The 18,863-nt window shown below is 39.3% G+C and overlaps 1 protein-coding gene across 2 annotated transcripts in view; it reads left to right on the forward strand.

Annotated features, from left to right (window-relative positions):
- LOC120518487 (NACHT, LRR and PYD domains-containing protein 3-like) overlaps positions 1–17,990 on the forward strand; it is a 52,191-nt gene extending 34,201 nt beyond the window's left edge. For both annotated transcript variants that reach the window (XM_039741305.1, XM_039741304.1), the window contains exons 5-9: positions 1,794–1,967; positions 3,924–4,097; positions 5,538–5,705; positions 16,725–16,898; positions 17,563–17,990. In XM_039741305.1, coding sequence (XP_039597239.1) covers positions 1,794–1,967; positions 3,924–4,097; positions 5,538–5,705; positions 16,725–16,898; positions 17,563–17,662 — 790 coding nt within the window. In that variant the 3' untranslated portion in view covers positions 17,663–17,990. The remainder of the gene's footprint in view (positions 1–1,793; positions 1,968–3,923; positions 4,098–5,537; positions 5,706–16,724; positions 16,899–17,562) is intronic.
- The last annotated feature ends 873 nt before the right edge of the window (positions 17,991–18,863 follow it).

Consider the following 18,863-nt stretch of genomic DNA (forward strand, 5'->3'; position numbering starts at 1 on the left):
CTAACCATAAACAACCAAGAAAACTAACCTTGCATGAGTCGAGTTCTGGCGTGAAGAAAGTGAGGAGGAAGAACTAGCCACTCGTAGAAGGATAGTTTTGCAGCAAATCGCCATGGATCTTCCTGGCTTTCTCACATAACATCACCTCGTTTACGCTATCCCGTGCAAGTTGCTTCTCGTTCAGCCACACTAGCAACAGTTTTTCCACCTTTTCCAGCACTTGAGGCCTCAGCTTTGTTAACATTGTAACTCCTTTTGCAACATCAGCTGCTTTAATGTCCTCTTTCTGCTTTAGAATAGTCGAAATCGTAGATTTTGACATCTTGTACTCGGCGGCAAGATCAGTAACACGAATGCCATGCTCATACTTTTCAATGACTTCTTTCTTTAATTCGATTCCAATTTTCTTCGAACCTTTCATCTCACCGCACTACCACTCTTCACTTGCTTAGAGGCCATGATTAATTGCAAAAACACACGAAATATTGCAGAGCACAAAGAGTTCACAGCGAATGCACACACGTCTGACCGAGAACAATGTACAGGGAGAGACTGGACACACAGTGGTGTGAAAAACTATTTGCCCCCTTCCTGATTTCTTATTCTTTTGCATGTTTGTCACACAAAATGTTACTGATCATCAAACACATTTAACCATTAGTCAAATATAACACAAGTAAACACAAAATGCAGTTTTTAAATGATGGTTTTTATTATTTAGGGAGAAAAAAAATCCAAACCTACCCTGGCCCTGTGTGAAAAAGTAATTGCCCCCTGAACCTAATAACTGGTTGGGCCACCCTTAGCAGCAATAACTGCAATCAAGCGTACTCTGCATGAAGTGCGCTCTCGCCTGGATGACCGCACGCTGGACACGTTGTGCTTTCTACGCTCTTATTACCACAACTAAGTAGATACATGTACTTGTATGACAGCATGAACTGCTTGTAGATAAGGTTAGTCTTTTATTGGTGTCAACATGTTGCAGTAGTTTTATTAAAAATAAATGTTGGTCGTTCTAAAATCGTTCACATGTGAGATGCCCGTGCACTTTGTCATCCCTGGGAGCCCGGGATTCCCGAATTCCCAGAAATGGATAAACCTGTCTGGGAATGGATTCCCTAGTATTGGAGACCATTCAGTCAATCTGGTTCGTTGCTAGTTAGATAGACCCAGGTTCTCATCTAGATACTTTAAAAACTGTCACAGTTTCATTACTTGTTGGTATGTGCAGAAAGCAGACTTTTTACCTTAAACAATATTCTGCTAAACAGAATTGATTATTAAATACTAGCTGTGTAGGGCCGTGCTGTAAAAAGCCCGGGGTCCTAGAAACTATTGAAATCGTCAGAAAAAAAATTGAAATGTAGAGATGTCGGGTAATTGAAAGGAACTACTCTGGGCATCTCTCTCCTTGGAGGTTTTGTTTTGCCGATGTGCTCGCCTCGCTTGTGCATTAGCGGTGGGAGGAAAAGTAAAAGGGATACCGTTTTGCCGATGTTAGCGGCTAAGCGACTTTGTCTTTCTTTGCAGGTTTCGTTTTGCTGACGTTCTTGTCTCGCTTGTGTTATTAGCGGCTAAGCGAGTTTTCTGTTTCCTCTGAGGTGGAGCCCTTACTCCGACTCTACCTCTCACTTCCAGGCCGGACAGACAGACAGACAGACACACTTCCACACATAGACGTTAATATATAAGACATGCAGAAAAAGTTCTCGTGTGACCTTGTCTGAACATCAGCAAATTGCACGAGTGGTTTAAAGCAGGTGTTTATCATCATTTGCTCATTTTTACAGGTTGTGGTCATGTAATCTCCGGTCTGACTGTTGTAAGGATCTCTCCTTGGCCCTTAGTGCAAAATGCTCAAGCTTGACTAAGTTGGTGCTGGTGGGCAATACACTGGGAGACTCGGGTGTACATCATTTGTGCGAAGGTCTGAGAAGTATGAACTGTAAATTGCAGCACCTGTGGTAAGTACGGACACAAGAGAAATTTGTTATGACTGTCAAAACCTTTTATATAAAACACAGTGGTAACACTTATGTTACTGCAAAATTGCATTTTTTTATTACATACTGTTGTGTAATAAGACCTTAACAAAAGTTTATTTTGGTTTTAGTAACAGTTACAGCAATAAGTAAAGTGGTTATTTACCTCCTTGCTGTGTGGCGTATTAAGAGCCTTTGATACTCTGGTAAAATTAATAAATTACGCGGTAACTGCAGTGGATAGAAGCTGATGCAAAACGCCACATTTGCAATGGCTTATGGGTAGTTTGAGCACACACAGTGCAGCTTGATGCCCTTAGCTTAATTGAAGCCAAGTGTAGTTAAGAATTAAGATGGTTCAGGATTAAGTTACAACCACTACACACATCCGGTCAGAGATGGATGAAGATGTCCAAAATCTATTTATTAATTTCTTCCAAAATTACACAAATATGAAGGTATGGTCTAAAGTTAATAAACATAAATTAGCTATCAAAGTTTCTTTCTCTTCAAGGTGTCACTGTCAACAATGGTTAGTAACAGAGTACTTTATATATTCACTAGATGGCGCATTACACTCAAGATAACATCAATATCAGGCAATTGTTAGAATGTTAAAACTATAAAGTATTTGTTCAACTTAATATATATATATATATATACATATTATATACTGTACATCAGAAAACTGTAATACTGTGTAAAACTCCAAATAACGTCTATTCAACTAAGCTTTAGCTTCCTCAAAACGTCTATATTTTGGAAACTGTACTGAAATATTATATATATCCAAATTGTGAACTTAAACACATAAACAATATACTGTACTTTAAGGACAAACAATTAAATTCCACTTACTTTATATATAATTACGCAAACTTTCACATTTAAGAAACAAAGCTCCTACTCTCCTACTCGCCACCAAACTAATCTATAAGGTTCAAAGTGAAGCACTCTGATTGGCCAAGTTCCAGCTCTGCACAGGCCAATCACAATGACTAATAAATTCAAGGTGGGTGACATCTTAATTAAAGGGACACAACACATCAATGCCATATTGCCCTTCAACACTATGATTAAATGAACATGGATGCTTCACTGAAGATCTGAATCATTATTGAACAACATGCCATATTGCGATTTCTTGGAGCAGAGGTAGTGAAATCTGCTGAAATTCAGCAAAGGATGTTGGCTTGTGCAAGCTGTGTGGGTAACCATCTTGGCAAAATTTACCCCCAAATCATTATGCACCATGGTGTGCACAGATCCATAGCTGATGTCCAAATGTGTAGCAACAGTGGACAAAATTATTACTCCATATTAAACCTATGTATTATGAATGGGATGCCATTAAAGTTTGTGTGTGTGTAAAGGCAGGCATCCCTATACTTTTGACAATATAGTGTATGATATAGATCGCTATTTCATTTTTAAAACTTTTGTATAACAATAAGCATATGGTGAGTAATTTTCTATGAATTCATTTGACAATCCTTAGTTAAAGGGCTGTATGAGGCTTTTCTGTCCCACTTATAACCTACTTAAACACAGAATCCGCTTCAGCCCCTTGATTTATTCAAATGATTTCACTCCTTGGGTCATTTATGTATTAGCACCCTCAACCTAAATGTTATCAAGAGCAGTTCATAATTAAGAGTTAAAATAGATTTGGGCTGCACAGTATTGTTCCAGGACTAACTATTTTTTTTTGAGTATTGCTGTCAGTGCAGTTGGGTCCTAGTTTTAAACTTTTTTTAAGACAATGGTTTGGCACATTTTTTGCAAATAGTCATTTATTTATTGAGTTGAAATGCAAAATTGTGGAAATTGTGTTGGCTGATATTTGGATAATTTTTCTTCTCAATAATGACAGCATTTTGCACAAAGTAATGGACGTGATAAAGTCACTCTTTATTTCTTTCTCTCTCATCTCCGCAGTCTGAGCTCCTGTAGTCTCGCCTCCAAATCCTGCCAGTCTCTCTCATCAGTTCTTTCTGTAGCACATTCAAGTCTATTAGAACTGGAGTTAAGTGGAAATCAGATTGCGGATGCAGGAGTGCGTGCTCTGTGTAAGGGGTTGAAAAGTCCAAACTGTAAATTGCAGAAGCTGAAGTAAGTAAATGCTGCATGAGGTGTATCTGTATACTTTTAAATTGATTAGGTTTCTGTGCATTTAATTAGAAAAACAACCTGAATAGTAAACTGCATGTCCAGATCTCATTCTTTCAGGTAAAATCTGGCTAAGGACTGACATGTACGGATGAGAAACCAGGCCACACTGGCCCACAGGTGAAATCTCTGCCTAAAAAGGGGATCGGGTTAGTTATGGACTGGAGACATTCAGATACTGAAATACAGGAATGGGATTGTAAAATTGTGATTGACAGTTTAGAGCAATTGATGATTAAGTAATGGACTGAACAGGAGAATGACAGTGGCATAATTCTGGTCATACTTTGCCCAATAATCTCAACTTTTGAAAAATGACGGTTTCTGAATTTCCCCTATTAAGACCTGAACTGAGCAATTTTGTAACTTCTTGTAGTAAATAGCTTGAAAAACTTGAACTTATTTTTGCTATGCGGTACTGGAGAAAAACTGAACTACTTTATTACTCAGATGTTGTGTGGCTGGGCACAGGAATGACAGGTCACACAGAGGTAAAAGTTAGGACGCCAGTTGGGTTGTCCCCTTTAATTAACCGAATTATCCAACCAAAGAGCTCTTTTTAGAAGTTATTCTTCTTGCCCTTTGGCTTAATGCAAAGCAAAAAACATTCTTCTGTAGCCGCAGATGTAGGGGCTATCAGACGTGAGCTCTGTAGCCGCAGATGTAAGGTCTATCAGACAGGAGCTCTGTAGCTGCAGATATAAGGCCTATCAGACAGGAGCTCTGTAGCCGCAGATATAGGGTCTATCAGACAGGAGCTCTGTAGCCGCAGATGTAGGGTCTATCAGACAGGAGCTCTGTAGCCGCAGATGTAGGGTCTATCAGACAGGAGCTCTGTAGCTGCAGATGTAGGGTCTATCAGACGGGAGCTCCGTCCGGCAGGTCACTCTTGTCACATTCCAGTATGGAACAAAAATTAAAGTAAGAGGGAGGAGGATCTGGGAATTTTGTGCAGTTTGTTTCTTATATAAAATTGAATGAAATTTGTAAAATGAGAAGGCAGAGAGGATAGTCTGAATCTGTGTCATCCTTACTGGATCACTGGAGGAATATACAGTTTATTATGACTTGTGTATTGCATATCACGTTTTATGTTTGTGTTTTATTTTTTGCTTCAATATGCTAAAAGCTTTTAATATTAAATGAGGTTTAGATTTAATATTTTTCTGGTCTCAAAGGTACAGATGGAGGGATGTCACCTTAAGGGTTTCATTGTAGGGCTAGGAATGTTAAATACAGGTCTCTGAACAAGGTTACCAAACTTGTTAAAATTCCGACATCAGGTACCAGGACCAGGCATCTCACTTGGAACATTTGTTGTATTAAGGCCTGCTTCTAGAGCTTTTACAATTTCTGTGTTTCTCTCTGTTATGTCCTGTACAGCCTGACCTCATGTAATCTTACCTCCAGTTGTTGTGAGTCTCTCTCCTTGGCTATCAGCACACAACACTCGTGCCTTAAAGAATTGCAGCTATGGGACAATGCACTCGAGGATTTAGGTGTGAATATTTTGTGTGATGGCCTAAAAAACAGCAAGTTGGAAAACTTATGGTGAGTAAAGTGTATGTGAAGTCCAATGAAAGAAGATTACAATGACATGTTAAAAATGTGTACACTTTCTATATAGGAACAGCGCCAAAGAGGTCTTTATCAGGTCCATAAACTTCCATTTTTGACTTTTTATACACAAGATAATTTGTAATAATACTTTTTAATATCTATAAATTGTTTACACACTTTTTTTATAGACAGGTGGTAATAATAGTTCCTTACATTTATATAGTGCTTTTCTCACTACTTTAATGCACTTTAGTGAGTAGGGGCCCACTTCAACCACCCCTAAAGTGCAGCCTCCACCTGAATGATGCAACGTCAGCCATTTTTGTGCCAGTATGCTCACCATACATTAGCATAGCTAGCCATTTAGAGACAGGGGGTGATTTAGGGGGCCAGAATGACAAGGCCATGAAGGGCAATTTAGTCAGGACATTGGGATACACCCTAATTTTTTTACAAAAGATGCCTTTTATGACCACAGAGATTCAGGACCTTGGTTTTACATCTCATCTAAAGGACGGCACCATTTTTACAGAACAGTGTCCCCATCACTTAACTGGGGCATTTGGATCCACATTCAGACCACTGGGTAAGCACCCCCTGCTGGCCTCACCAACACCTCTTCCAGCAGGTACCCAAACTTTTTCCTAGATGGTTGCCCATGCAAGTACTGTCTAGCCCCCAAAACCTGCTTAGCTTCAGGTGGATGATCTTTTCTGAAATGCATGTGGTGTGGCTACTGGCCATGTAGACAAGTTAGTTTGTAACCCTCCACAAAAAACGAAGACCCCACAACTGTCTCTGCCGAATCTTGAAACTGACAAAAGTAAATGGCACCCATCATTGTTTATTGCCTATACTGTATAACAAAAATCAGACTTTCCTTCAGAATTTTGGTTCAATAGAATATTTCAAATAATAAAACAAATGAAAATGGCATGGGAAAAAATGATGGGATCCTTAAACCTCATTTTCAGTTGTACAACCTTTAGAGGCAAGCAGTGCAAACAGGCACTTCCCGGAGCTCTCTGTGGAAACTTCTGTACCTGCTATTTGGTAGTTTGGCCCACTCTTGCTGAACAAACTGCTTCAGCTGTGTCAAGTTTGAAGGGTGCCTTCCTCGGACTGTATGATTCAGTTCTTTCCATAGATGTTCAATGGGATTCAAATCAGGGCTCGTAGAAGGCCACTCCAGAATAGCCTAATGGTTTGTTCTTCAGCATTCTTGGGTGCTTTTAGCTGAGCATTTTGGCTCATTATGCTATCGAGGGATCCATGGTCTGTGATCGAGACTAAGCTTTCTGATAACGGGCGGTATTTTTGGTCCAGAATGTGTTAATAGGCTTGACGTTTCAATGTTCCCTGCACATACTCAGGGCACCCCATGCCAGACGCAGCAAAGAAGCCCCAAAACGTAACCAAGCTTCCTCCATGTTTCACCGTAGGTATGGTATTCTTTATTTTTTCATCTGTGGACATGGAGCTGATGTGACTTTCCAAAAAGCTCCAGTTTTGTCTCATCTGTCCAAAGGATTTTCTCCATGAAGCTTTGTGGCTTGTCATTATGCATTTTGGCAAATTCCAATCTGGCCTTTTAATGCTTCTCTTTCAACAGTGGAGTCTACCTGCATCTTCTTCCATTAAGCCCACTGTCACTCGAAAAGTGACGGATGGTGTGACCAGACTCTGGCAGATCTTGACCTTGGATTTCAGTGTGTATCTCTTTGGAAGCTGTCCTTGACTTTTTGTCTTACTATCCTCCTGCCCATTCTGGGGTCAATTTTTTTTTTTCTTTTGCGGCCACTTCCAGGGAGGTTGACTACAGTCCCACGGACCTTAAACTTCTTAATAATATTTGCAGCTGTACCCAGAGGAATATCAAGCTGCTTTAAGAACTGGGGTTATGTGTTCGTATTTTCTTGTTCTTGTAATAATTCTTGCAGCAGCATTTTGGATTAACTGGAAGCTGTATGAAGAACAATTTGAACATCCAATAAACACCACATTGCAGTAGTCAATCCCACTAGAAATAAATGCATGAGTTAATTTCTCAGAATCTATATATATAATTCACTAAGGCAAGACACCCATGGAAAACACGCTAGAAGGGGCGTGGATTCACTAAGCCGCCGACAAGTAAGACACCTATGGCGCACGCAGGATGGAGCCACGCCCACCAACTCCAAGACCATTGGATACGACGACAACTCGGACGCGACGACACAGAAAGAACAGCGTCATTTATATTCGTCTGTCGTGGAGGCCTCATGTACTTCCGAGCCACCTTGACTGTTCATAGAGGCATGTTTCTTGCGGAGGCGAGTCGCCATATGCAGCGTGTGAGACGATTTGCGAGGGGTATCCCATGGAATCCTTAACCTCAGTTGTAAAGGATTGTTTTAAAACACAATGAAGTAAGCAGTCTTTAAAAACCGATTTTTTCGGTTACGACGCACGACCTCGTGCACCATAGCAAACTGTTTTACACGCTACATACAGCAATTCGCATCCGCGACAAACATGCGTCTTCTTCACTCACGGACAATTATATGTTGCTCTCTCCAGAGTTCCATCTTTTCATTCACTTTCTGTTGTATCCTCAAACCCTCCCTTTTTAGACAACTGTGTCTTTCCAGAAGTGTTCAACCATCAATAAATAATTATGCGGCGTTTGTTATGCGCGGGTTCACTATTGTGTTTTATTTTGCCCTCTCTGGGGTTCCATCTTTTCATTCACTTACTGTTGTATTCTCACACCAACCCGTTTTAGACAACCGTGTCTTTCCACAAGTGTTTAGCATTCAATAAGTAATTATGCATGACATTGAGCGTGTGTCTAGGCGTGGGTAAGCCGTTGAACCCCATTTGGGCTGCAAACCGTGGAATTCCCACTAAGTGCGACTCATACGCTCCCACTGTTTGCGTCCCTAACTTTTGTACACACCCCCCTCCCACACGCTGACTGTTCATAGAGGCATGTTTCTCGCGGAGGTGAATCGCCATATGCAGCGTGTAAAATGGTTTGCGAGGGGTATCCCATTGGATCCATAAAACATTCCTTTACAACTGAGGTTAAAACACAATGAAGTGAGCAGTCTTTAAAAACGAGTTTTCGGTTACGACGCACGACCGCGTGCACCATAGCAAACTGTTTCACACGCTACATACAGCAATTCGCATTCGCGACAAACATGCGTCGTCTTAGATGCTGCTGCACTTTGTACACACCCAACTCCCACCTCGCTACTACTGTGGTCGGGTGACTTGGTGGATTATATATGGAAAGGCAGCCGCACGGACGATTGTGTGTTGGTTCGTTCCGTGCATTGTTACAATGTTGCTTTTCTTGCTGATTTATTACATTACTGATTTTTCAAATGTTAATTTTCTCCCTGTGCTTAAAATTATTAAAAAAACCGGCCTGATTATGCGGCGTATGGTACGCCGCGGGTTGGCTAGTCCTATTTATTTAGAAAGCGCCTTAGTTTCCCAACATTTTTAAGATACCTGCACATAACAAATATTCTCTAAATTAATATTCCTTCATTAATAGCGGTCATTTTAAATACGACTGTTTTGTTGTTGTCTTTAAATCTGAAGATTTTAACTACAACACACTGTGTCCCCAAGCCAAACCCAAAAAAGCATTTGAACAATTGAGCCAATATAAAATAATAAGAATTCGTACCAGATAAATTGACAGGAATTCCTGGATGTCATTCACCTTAATTCATATGAAGACCTAGGTTTGTAGGGTTGTTATTGTCACATGAGTACAATAACAACATTTATTTATTTATATAGCACATTTTCATACAAACAGTAGCTCAAAGTGCTTTACATATTAAAGAATAGAAAAATGAAAGACATAATTATAAAAAATAAATCAACATTAACATCGAATAAGAGTAAGGTTCAATGGCCAGGGGACAGAAAAACAAAAACTCCAGACGGCTGGAGAAAAATAAAATCTGTAGGGATTCCAGACCATGAGACCGCCCAGTCCCCTCTGGGCATTCTACCTAACATAAATGAAACAGTCCTCTTTGGATTTAGGGTTCTCACGGAAGGGCTTGATGATGATGATGGTCACGTAGACTTCTTCCTTTTAATCCGTCCATCATTGTTGGAGCATCATGAAGCTTTGAGTAGGTGGAGGTGGCGCAGGCCACCACCACAAAGAAACCGGAAAAAGAAACAGAAAAGAGAGTAGGGGTCAGTACCGATTTTAGAGCCACCATGAATAGTTGTTATGATGAATTGAACATACAGAGTATCAGGATTAAGTTAAATTACGATTAAAATGAAGTTATAAAAGGCCATGTTAAAGTAATGTGTTTTCAGCAGTGTTTTAAAGTGCTCTACTGTATCAGCCTGGCGAATTCCTATTGGCAGGCTATTCCAGATTTTAGGTGCATAACAGCAGAAGGCCGCCTCACCACTTCTTTTAAGTTTTGTTCTTGGAATTCTAAGGAGACACTCATTTGAGGATCTGAGGTTACGATTTGGAATATAAGGTGTCAGACATTCCGATATATAAGATGGGGCAGATTATTTAAGGCTTTATAAACCATAAGCAGAATTTTAAAGTCAATTCTGAATGACACAGGTAACCAGTGTAGTGACATCAAAACTGGAGTAATGTGTTCTGATTTTCTTTTCCTAGTTAGGATTCTAGCAGCTGCATTCTGCACTAGTTGCAAACGATTTATATCTTTTTTGGGTAGTCCTGAGAGGAGTGCATTACAGTAATCTAGTCGACTGAAAACAAACGCGTGAACTAATTTCTCAGCATCTTTCAGTGATAAGAGGTCTAACTTTACTTATGTTTCTTAAGTGAAAAAATGCTGTCCTAATGATCTGATTAATATGTGATTTAAAATTCAGATTACAGTCAACAATCACCCCTAAGCTTTTTACCTCCGTCTTGACTTTTAATCCTAATGTATCCAGTTTATTTCTAATAGCCTCATTGTATCCATTATTGCTGATCACTAAAATTTCAGTTTTCTCTTTATTTAACTTGAGAAAATTACTATTCATCCATTCTGAGATACTAGTCAGACATTGTGTTAGTGAATCAATAGAATCGGGTCATCAGGTGCTATTGATAAGTACAGCTGTGTGTCATCAGCATAGCTGTGGTAGCTCACGTTGTGCCCTGAGATAATCTGACCTAACGGAAGCATGTAGATTGAGAATAACAGGGACCCAGGATAGAGCCTTGTGGAACACCATATTGGATATCATGTGTCTTGAGTTGTAATTCCCACAACTAACAAAATATTTTCTCCCTGTCAGGTAGGATTCAAACCAATTTAAGACACTGCCAGAGAGGCCCACCCATTGACTAAGGCGATTTCTAAGAATGTTGTGATCAATGGTGTCAAATGCAGCACTCAGATCTAAGAGGATGAGAACAGATAAATGGCCTCTGTCTGCATTTACCCGCAAGTCATTTACTACTTTAACGAGTGCAGTTTCTGTGCTGTGATTTGTTCTAAAACCTGACTGAAATTTATCAAGAATAGCATGTTTATTTAGGTGGTCATTTAACTGCATAATGACTGCCTTCTCTAGAACTTTACTTAAGAAGGGCAGTTAGAGATGGGTCTAAAATTTTCAAGAGCGAGGGTCAAGATTATGTTTCTTAAGTAGGGGTTTAACTACAGCAGTCTTAAGACAGTCTGGGAAGACCCCAGTATCTAGTGACAATTTACTATGTCAAGAACATTATCAATTAGCACGCCTGATACTTCTTTGAAAAACCTTGTTGGTATCGGGTCAAGGACGAGGTGGAGGGTTTTAATTGAGATATTATTTTTTGTAAATCAGGTAAATCTATCCTAGTGAAAGAGTTTAATTTGTTTATAACAGGATGTTGGGGTTTAGGGGGATCCTTAGTGTTGGGGAGATATACTATGTTATTTCTAATATCATTAATTTTTTGATTGAAGAATACAGCGACAGCCTCACAGGTTTCACTGGAAGCACTTAGGAGGCATTCCTTTGAGCTACCTGGGTTTAGTAGGTGATCAATTGTTGAAAATAAGACTCTAGGATTACTAGCATTGTTATTTATAATATTAGAGAAATAGCAGCGTCTCTCAAGACGGACAGTGTTATTGTATTCTGTTATTTTGACTTTTAATATTTCGTGGTGGATAGTAAGTTTACTCTTCCTCCATTGACGCTCAGCTCTACGGCATGTTCTCTTTAAATCAGACACTCTTTGGGTCTTCCATGGTATACAATGCTAGAAGATTTTTTCACTGTCTTTTCAGGTGCAACTATGTCAACAGCAGCTCTCACTTTAGAATTAAATCTTTCCACCTTACTATTTACATTGTCCTCGCTATTATAGCTGGCACTATAAACGGACTGATTGCTTAAAATGTTTGTAAGTTTTAAAGCTGCTGCGAATCAAAGAAGCGTTTTTAACAATATGCTTCTCATGAGTGTTTTTATCATTATTTCTATATTAAAAGTAGAAGAAAATGGTCTGATAGACCAATATCAATGATCTGTTTTATATCAACTTTCAGTCCTTTAGTAATCACTAAGTCTAATGTATGACCTGCTTTATGTGTAGGCTGATTTATGAGTTGTCTCAAATCAAAAGAATCCAGGAGGTTCATAAATTCTTTTACTTTTAGATCACACTGATTATCTATATGAAAATTAAAGTCGCCAACTATTAGGAGTGTGTCATAATTAGTAATTAAAATTTTTTTTTTTTTTTTTTTTATTTATTAATTTTATTACAATCAATACATAGCAATCAAGTTTTACAAAAAAAAAAAAAAGAATTATGCTAAGAACATCCCCACCCTTGAGAGAGAGCAAGCCAAACGGTGTAAAATTTAAGGCTTTTAAAATACCTAAATCAACAAATTCTCTGTGCTTTATAAAATCATTTCAAAATATTACTGATTAGATCCTGCCATGTTTTGAAAAAGTCTGCACAGATCCTCTAACTGAGTATTTGATTTTTCCAATTTTAAATAATATAACACATCAGTTTCCCACTGACTTAAAAGAGGAGAGTTTGGGTTCTTCCAGTTTATCAGAATAAGTCTGCGTGCCAACAGTGTAGTGAATGCAATCACAGTTTGTTTGTCTTTCTCCACTTTAAGCACCTCTGGAAGAACACCAAACACAGCTGTTAATGGGTTAGGAGGGATTGTGAGTCCAAGACTGTCTGAGAGGTAATTAAAAATTTTTGTCCAGAATAATGCTAATTTGGAGCAGGCCCAGAACATGTGACCTAGTGAGGCTGGGGCTTGGTTGCAGCGTTCGCAGGTTGGATCATGCCCTGGAAACATTTTGGAGAGTTTTAGTGAGACAGATGTGCTCGATATATAATTTTGAGTTGTATAATTGTATGCTTTATCATATGGAGCTTGAGTGAATTCTCTGCATTGCTACTTTCCACTCTTTTTCTGATATATTAATTGAGAGGTCATTTTCCCAGTGTCCTCTTGGATCTTTGAAAGGAAGGGATTGTAAAAGGATTTTATATATTGTAGAGATGGAGTCTAACTCCTTGAAATTGAGCAATAATTTTTCCAGCGTGGATGAGGGTGCAAGATGAGGAAAATCTGGAAGGTTCTGTTTAACAAAGTTCCTGATTTGAAGATAGTGAAAGAAATTTGTAGCTGGAATGTTAAATTTGGAACGTAATTGTTCATAGGATGCAAAGGCGTTGTCTATATAAAGGTCTCTAAGCAAGTTAATTCCAAATTTTTCCAGATATTAAAACTGCACATGTTTGTGAGGGTTGAAAGAGGTGGTTCTTTTGCAGGGGTGCCACAGAAAGAAGCTTCTCCGTCTTAAAATGCTTTCTACATTGGTTGCAGATTCTAAGTGAGTGGAGCACAATTGGGTTATTAGTGTATTGCCGATAACGTGTGTTTATTGGAGCACAAAGCAAGGAATACAAAGAAGTACTGCAGGATTTTACTTCTATTGCGGTCCATGCCTGTGTATGTTCTTCTATTTGTGTCCAGGTTCTTATCGACTGTATATTTGCCCCAGTAATAAAACTGGAAGTTAGGTAGAGCCATGCCGCCTTCTGCCTTTTGTCTTTGTAGGGTCGCTCTTTTGATGCGTGGATGTTTAGAATTCCAAATAAATGAGGTTATTGTTGAATCTAATTGCTTAAAGAACGATTTATTAATGTATATTGGTATGTTTTGAAATAAAAAAGGAGCTTAGGAAGAATATTCATCTTAACAGTGTTAATTCTTCCAGCTAGTGTGAGATGAAGGGTTGACCATCTATGCAAGTCTTGTTTAATTTTTTCCATACAGGCGACGAAATTTTGTTGATAAAGAGCTTTATGTTTACTTGTGATGTTTACCCCGAGGTATTTAAACTGTTCTGCAATGATAAAAGGAAGGGTGTCTAATCTAATATTATATGCTTGCGAATTCACCGGAAAGAGTACACTTTTATTCAGATTAATTCTGAGACCAGAGAGCTTTTGAAATTCTGTGAGTGCTGCTAAGACTGCAGGCACAGAATTTTCTGGATCTAATTAAAATTGACATTAAGTCAGAGAATTCCTCAAAAAGCGACGCGTTATATTTAGGAGGTCTATACACGGATAGTATTAGAACTTGAGAATCTCCATGAATAACAGCGAGATACTCAAAGGACTTGAACTTACCAAAACTGACATCTTTACATTTTAATCGGCTCGAGTAAATGTTAGCCAATCCGCCCCCCCTTTTTCCCTGGCGGTTTGAATGAGTAAAACTGTAATCCGGAGGCGCAGATTCGATTAAAACTGACGCGGCATCTGAATTCAGCCATGTTTCATTTAGTGCAATAAGATCTATTTTTTTATCACTAATAAGATCGTTGATAAAAAACGTTTTGTTAGTTAAAGCTCTGACATTTAATAGTGCCATATTTAATGTTTCGGAGGTGCAGAGATGAGTACTATGTGTTATTGTTATTTGGAATAGGAACTAAATTATTATTATTCGCGCTCTGTGTATATTTTTTGTTTAATCTGCGATCTGTTTTTATAGTTTTAATACATTGTTCCTCTAAAATAGTGATTTTAATTAGATTATTGGAGTTTATGCCGTATTTCCTAGGTTTTCTACGTGCATTGAGATTGCTTATTACAGTATTAATGGTGTGAACTTTAACGGAAGACTCTATTAAACATTCATCATGTCCTGGCACAGCAGTATTATTTCGGAAGGGGTTAAGAGCAGAGATAGATCGTCAAGATAAACGAATTACCTTCGATATGTTTTCGGAGAGGACCTGGGCGCCGAAACTGTTCGGATGCAGGCCATCACGCTTGAAGAGACGCGGCCTTTCCAGAAAGAAGTGAAAAACAATGAAATTTTTACTTGCATGTGCTAATCAACTTGCAACAAATCCTCACTCTCTGGCACCATAGTTAACAAATACAACAATCTGACATCAAAACATCGGTCTTCCTTACCTGAAAAATCTCGGAACATGTTTGTCATAATCTAGCGGCTGTAAGTCACATACCAAATGTGCTATTGCATTGCATTACTTCTGTCCCCTCGATATTATCAATACTGGACCAATTTAGAGTGGCTAGTGAGCACAGGATGTACATCATCAAGATATTAGCTGACATCAGCATACCCTGACAAATCGCAGGGATACTGTGAAAAACTCCACCATGGCAAAGGTAGGACAAGAACTTCAACCCCAAAGGAGAGCTTTAAAAATCGCCAACAACTGAACCTGGAGCTGAATATGTTAATAGTTTTTAAACAATGAAGACTCGGAGGAGAAATTATTGACGTGTTTCATGTTCTGAAAGGAACAATTCAAGATTGTTGACAGCGACTACTTTTATTTGTGTAATCTGTAAGAGCCCATATCCCTGCCAGTCCTTAGTCGGGCAGTGTGGCATAGTGGTTAAGGCTTTAGATTTTAAACCCAGAGGTTGTAGGTTCAAATCCTGCTACTGATACCGTGTGACCCTGAGCAAGTCACTTGGAAAATACAAAAGAAATGTAACCAATTGTATCATAAATCTTGTAAGTGGTCTTCGATAAAGGCATTGGCCAAATGAGTAAATGTAGTCGCAGTGTCGCGCTATTAGGCCTTGTACTTGGGCATGTTTGTACCGTGTCTCTTATGCAGGGCAAATTTTCCTATTTAAACCAGAGGTTCCCAAACTCGATCCTGGGGACCCACTGTGGTTGCAGGTTTTTGTTCCAACCAGATTCACAATCGGTGATAATAATCGCTAACAACTGATTTCATTTAATTAGCTGGTCTTTTTTTTACTCTTTTCTCTTATTCTGCATTCAGAAAACCACAACAGTATGGTTTTTACATTTATAAGACATTATTTTTTTCTAAAGCTATAAATGCATAACTCTCTTTTGTTGGTTTCCTATTATTTTCCTGTGTAGTTTGCTCCCTTCATTTATCCCTAATATTGACCAGCATAGCAGTCAACCCGGGATGATGAAAGCTGCAAACTTCAGTGTCAGACCCACTAATTAGTAAATAATCAATTGAATAACCAGAACACCTGGAAAAGCAGAATGAAAATTAGGTTGTAAGTGCTGTTAATAATTTTAAAAACTGACATGTTCTGCATACAACTGCTTAGTACATTTTAATAAAAATCTGCCCAACTGTTTGTCATTTGTACATTGACGCCAAAACACAGAAACAGGGAAATAATCCATCCATTATCCAACCTGCTATATCCCAACTACAGGGTCACAAGGGGGTCTGCTGGAGCCAGTCCCACCCAACACAGGGCGCAAGGCAGGAAACAAACCCCGGGCAGGGCGCCAGCCCAACGCAGCTGGGAAATAATAACTCACTTAATTAGGCTAAGAGTCCAATGAAAAAAACAGAAGCTGGTTGGAACAAAAACCTGCAGCCACAGTGCGTCCCCAGCACAGATATAAACTATGCAGACTTATTTGAGGTGACTCAAACTAAAACATGGCACAGTGATTTTATCCTCACCTCCTGCTCTCATCTCTATAGGCTGAGGTCTTGTAGCCTCACATCTACTTGCTGTTCGGCTCTCTCGTCCGTTCTCAGTCAAGAAAGCTCACAGCTGACTGAACTGGAGCTCTCATCCAACCAACTGGGAGATAGAGGGGTGGACCTGCTAAGTGAGAGCCTGAGGAACCCATATTGCAAGTTAAAGAAATTGTGGTGAGTAAACACTGTGTTAAGTGTGTGTGTCGGTAGGGCAGATGTGTAATTACAGAAAAAAAAAAAGTTTTTTTTATAATAAGTGTAATTTTTTTAAGAGAACAAAACACATACAGTAACATGCAATTCAGTTAGATATACGCTCACTTAAGCAATGCATCCATTTTGCTCCACAAAAAATAACAACCAATAGCTTTTTTTCAGAGAGCTATATGACAAAAATATGAGGCCATTGTAATTCCTCATATATATTAAGACAACATGAAACTTTTGCCACATTATAAAAAAAATTCTGCAATCATTCTTGAACCAAGTAAGTGTTATTTGTTTCAGTTTCTGATAATGTAAAACATCAGTTTCCCACCGAATTATGAAAGGCGAGTTACGATTCTTTTGGCTATGAAGGATGTGCTTTCATTCCGGCAGTGTACTATAAAACCACAATAAACTTTCCCTTAGATAATGGGATCCCTTCTGGTGTAACTCCTAAAATTGCTGTTAGGGATTTAGGAAGTGAGTTTAGACGCATATGCAGAAATTTTAAGCCAGAATTGTCTGGTTGGACTGCACTCCAAAACATACGAGCTAGAGAGGCCAGTGTAAATTGGGACTACGTTGACGTGTCAATGTGTTTTAATAGCTCAAAAATCCCTCTTATTTACAGGCTAGGTGAAAACGGAGTCAGCGAAGTTCAGAAGATAATCCTGGAGTCCCTCAGGGAGGAACTGGACCAATCTGGACGACACACCTGCATCTATAAATGAGCACACCGCTGCCGCTCTTATAAGCCTCAGTCCATTTGTGTACGTCATCTTCGCAGAACCTGTTGATGTATAATTCAACATTACCACATGAATAATCCCAGCATCCTCAAGTAAAGTAAAAAGCGTAACCGACAACAGAAGGCAGTTGCTTTTACAAATTTCTCCCACTTGTTCGAATCTTTTATTCTTGCGATGAAGGATCTGACTGAAGTGGGTTCAGAAAGTTGTCGGGCATGACCTTCAGTTTGTAATAGCCACACAGAAAGAATAAGAATGAGGGTTTCTTCACCTTATAAAGAGTGTTGAAATAAAGAATTTTGATTGAAATTGCTGATCCTCCAGACTGGCAGAAGGTTCGGATGCTTTGGTAAAGATGGTCCCCGGGTGTCTTCTGTTGTCAGTGTACCACACAAGACCCTCTGGGAAAATATCCAGAGACTGAATTGGGACACAGTGGTGGGGTTGTTGTTGCGTTTTATTTAACGTGAAATTGCCAAAGAACTTCTCAGGAGGAGCTAAAAGCTGTTGTTGACGAAATTGAAACCTGAGGTACCTTTGCTGCTGCCATGATATTCACCTGGATACATGACATAGAAAACCGAAGGGTCTGAAAGAGGTCAACACTCCTTGATAACAAAATGACAACTCGTGGATAAAGTGGAAGCAGGAAGAGCAACAGAACAGATCAAGGCTGACAAACGAGAGGAGGCAATTCTGTCCGCTAAGCTAATTTGATTAGCGAACACCCGGCATTTTAGCAGATACTTTTTAAAGTTGCCGAGGTTCTAAAAGCTAGCGCAAGTCTTCCAGGTCCTGATGCACTTAACACAACAGCTACTGTTCACCCAAGGAGCAAATCTTTACAATGGTGAGCCTGCAAGTCAGGAGATTTGTAAGTAAGTGGAAACACTGTGAGCTCCTGGCTCTGCTCACTTTGTCTTTATGTGCTGTAGCTCTCTTCCCGGTGCGGAGGGTCGACAGTGTCAAGAGGTTTTGGAATCCATCATGGGAAATGTCCAAGATGTGTTTGTTCTGGAACTGGAGCCGTGCAACTTCAGCATTTTAGTGGTGGACTTGATATGTTGGTGTTGGTTACTGGTGCCCTAAGCAATTCATACCCCTGTGCCTTTTGGTTTTTAGTAGGCCACGTGCAACACCTGTGCCATGGCTCCCCAGATAATCAAGAGGATCGAACTCTTTT

Source organism: Polypterus senegalus, chromosome 18, assembly GCF_016835505.1.
Source record: "Polypterus senegalus isolate Bchr_013 chromosome 18, ASM1683550v1, whole genome shotgun sequence".
Classification (NCBI taxonomy): domain Eukaryota; kingdom Metazoa; phylum Chordata; class Cladistia; order Polypteriformes; family Polypteridae; genus Polypterus; species Polypterus senegalus.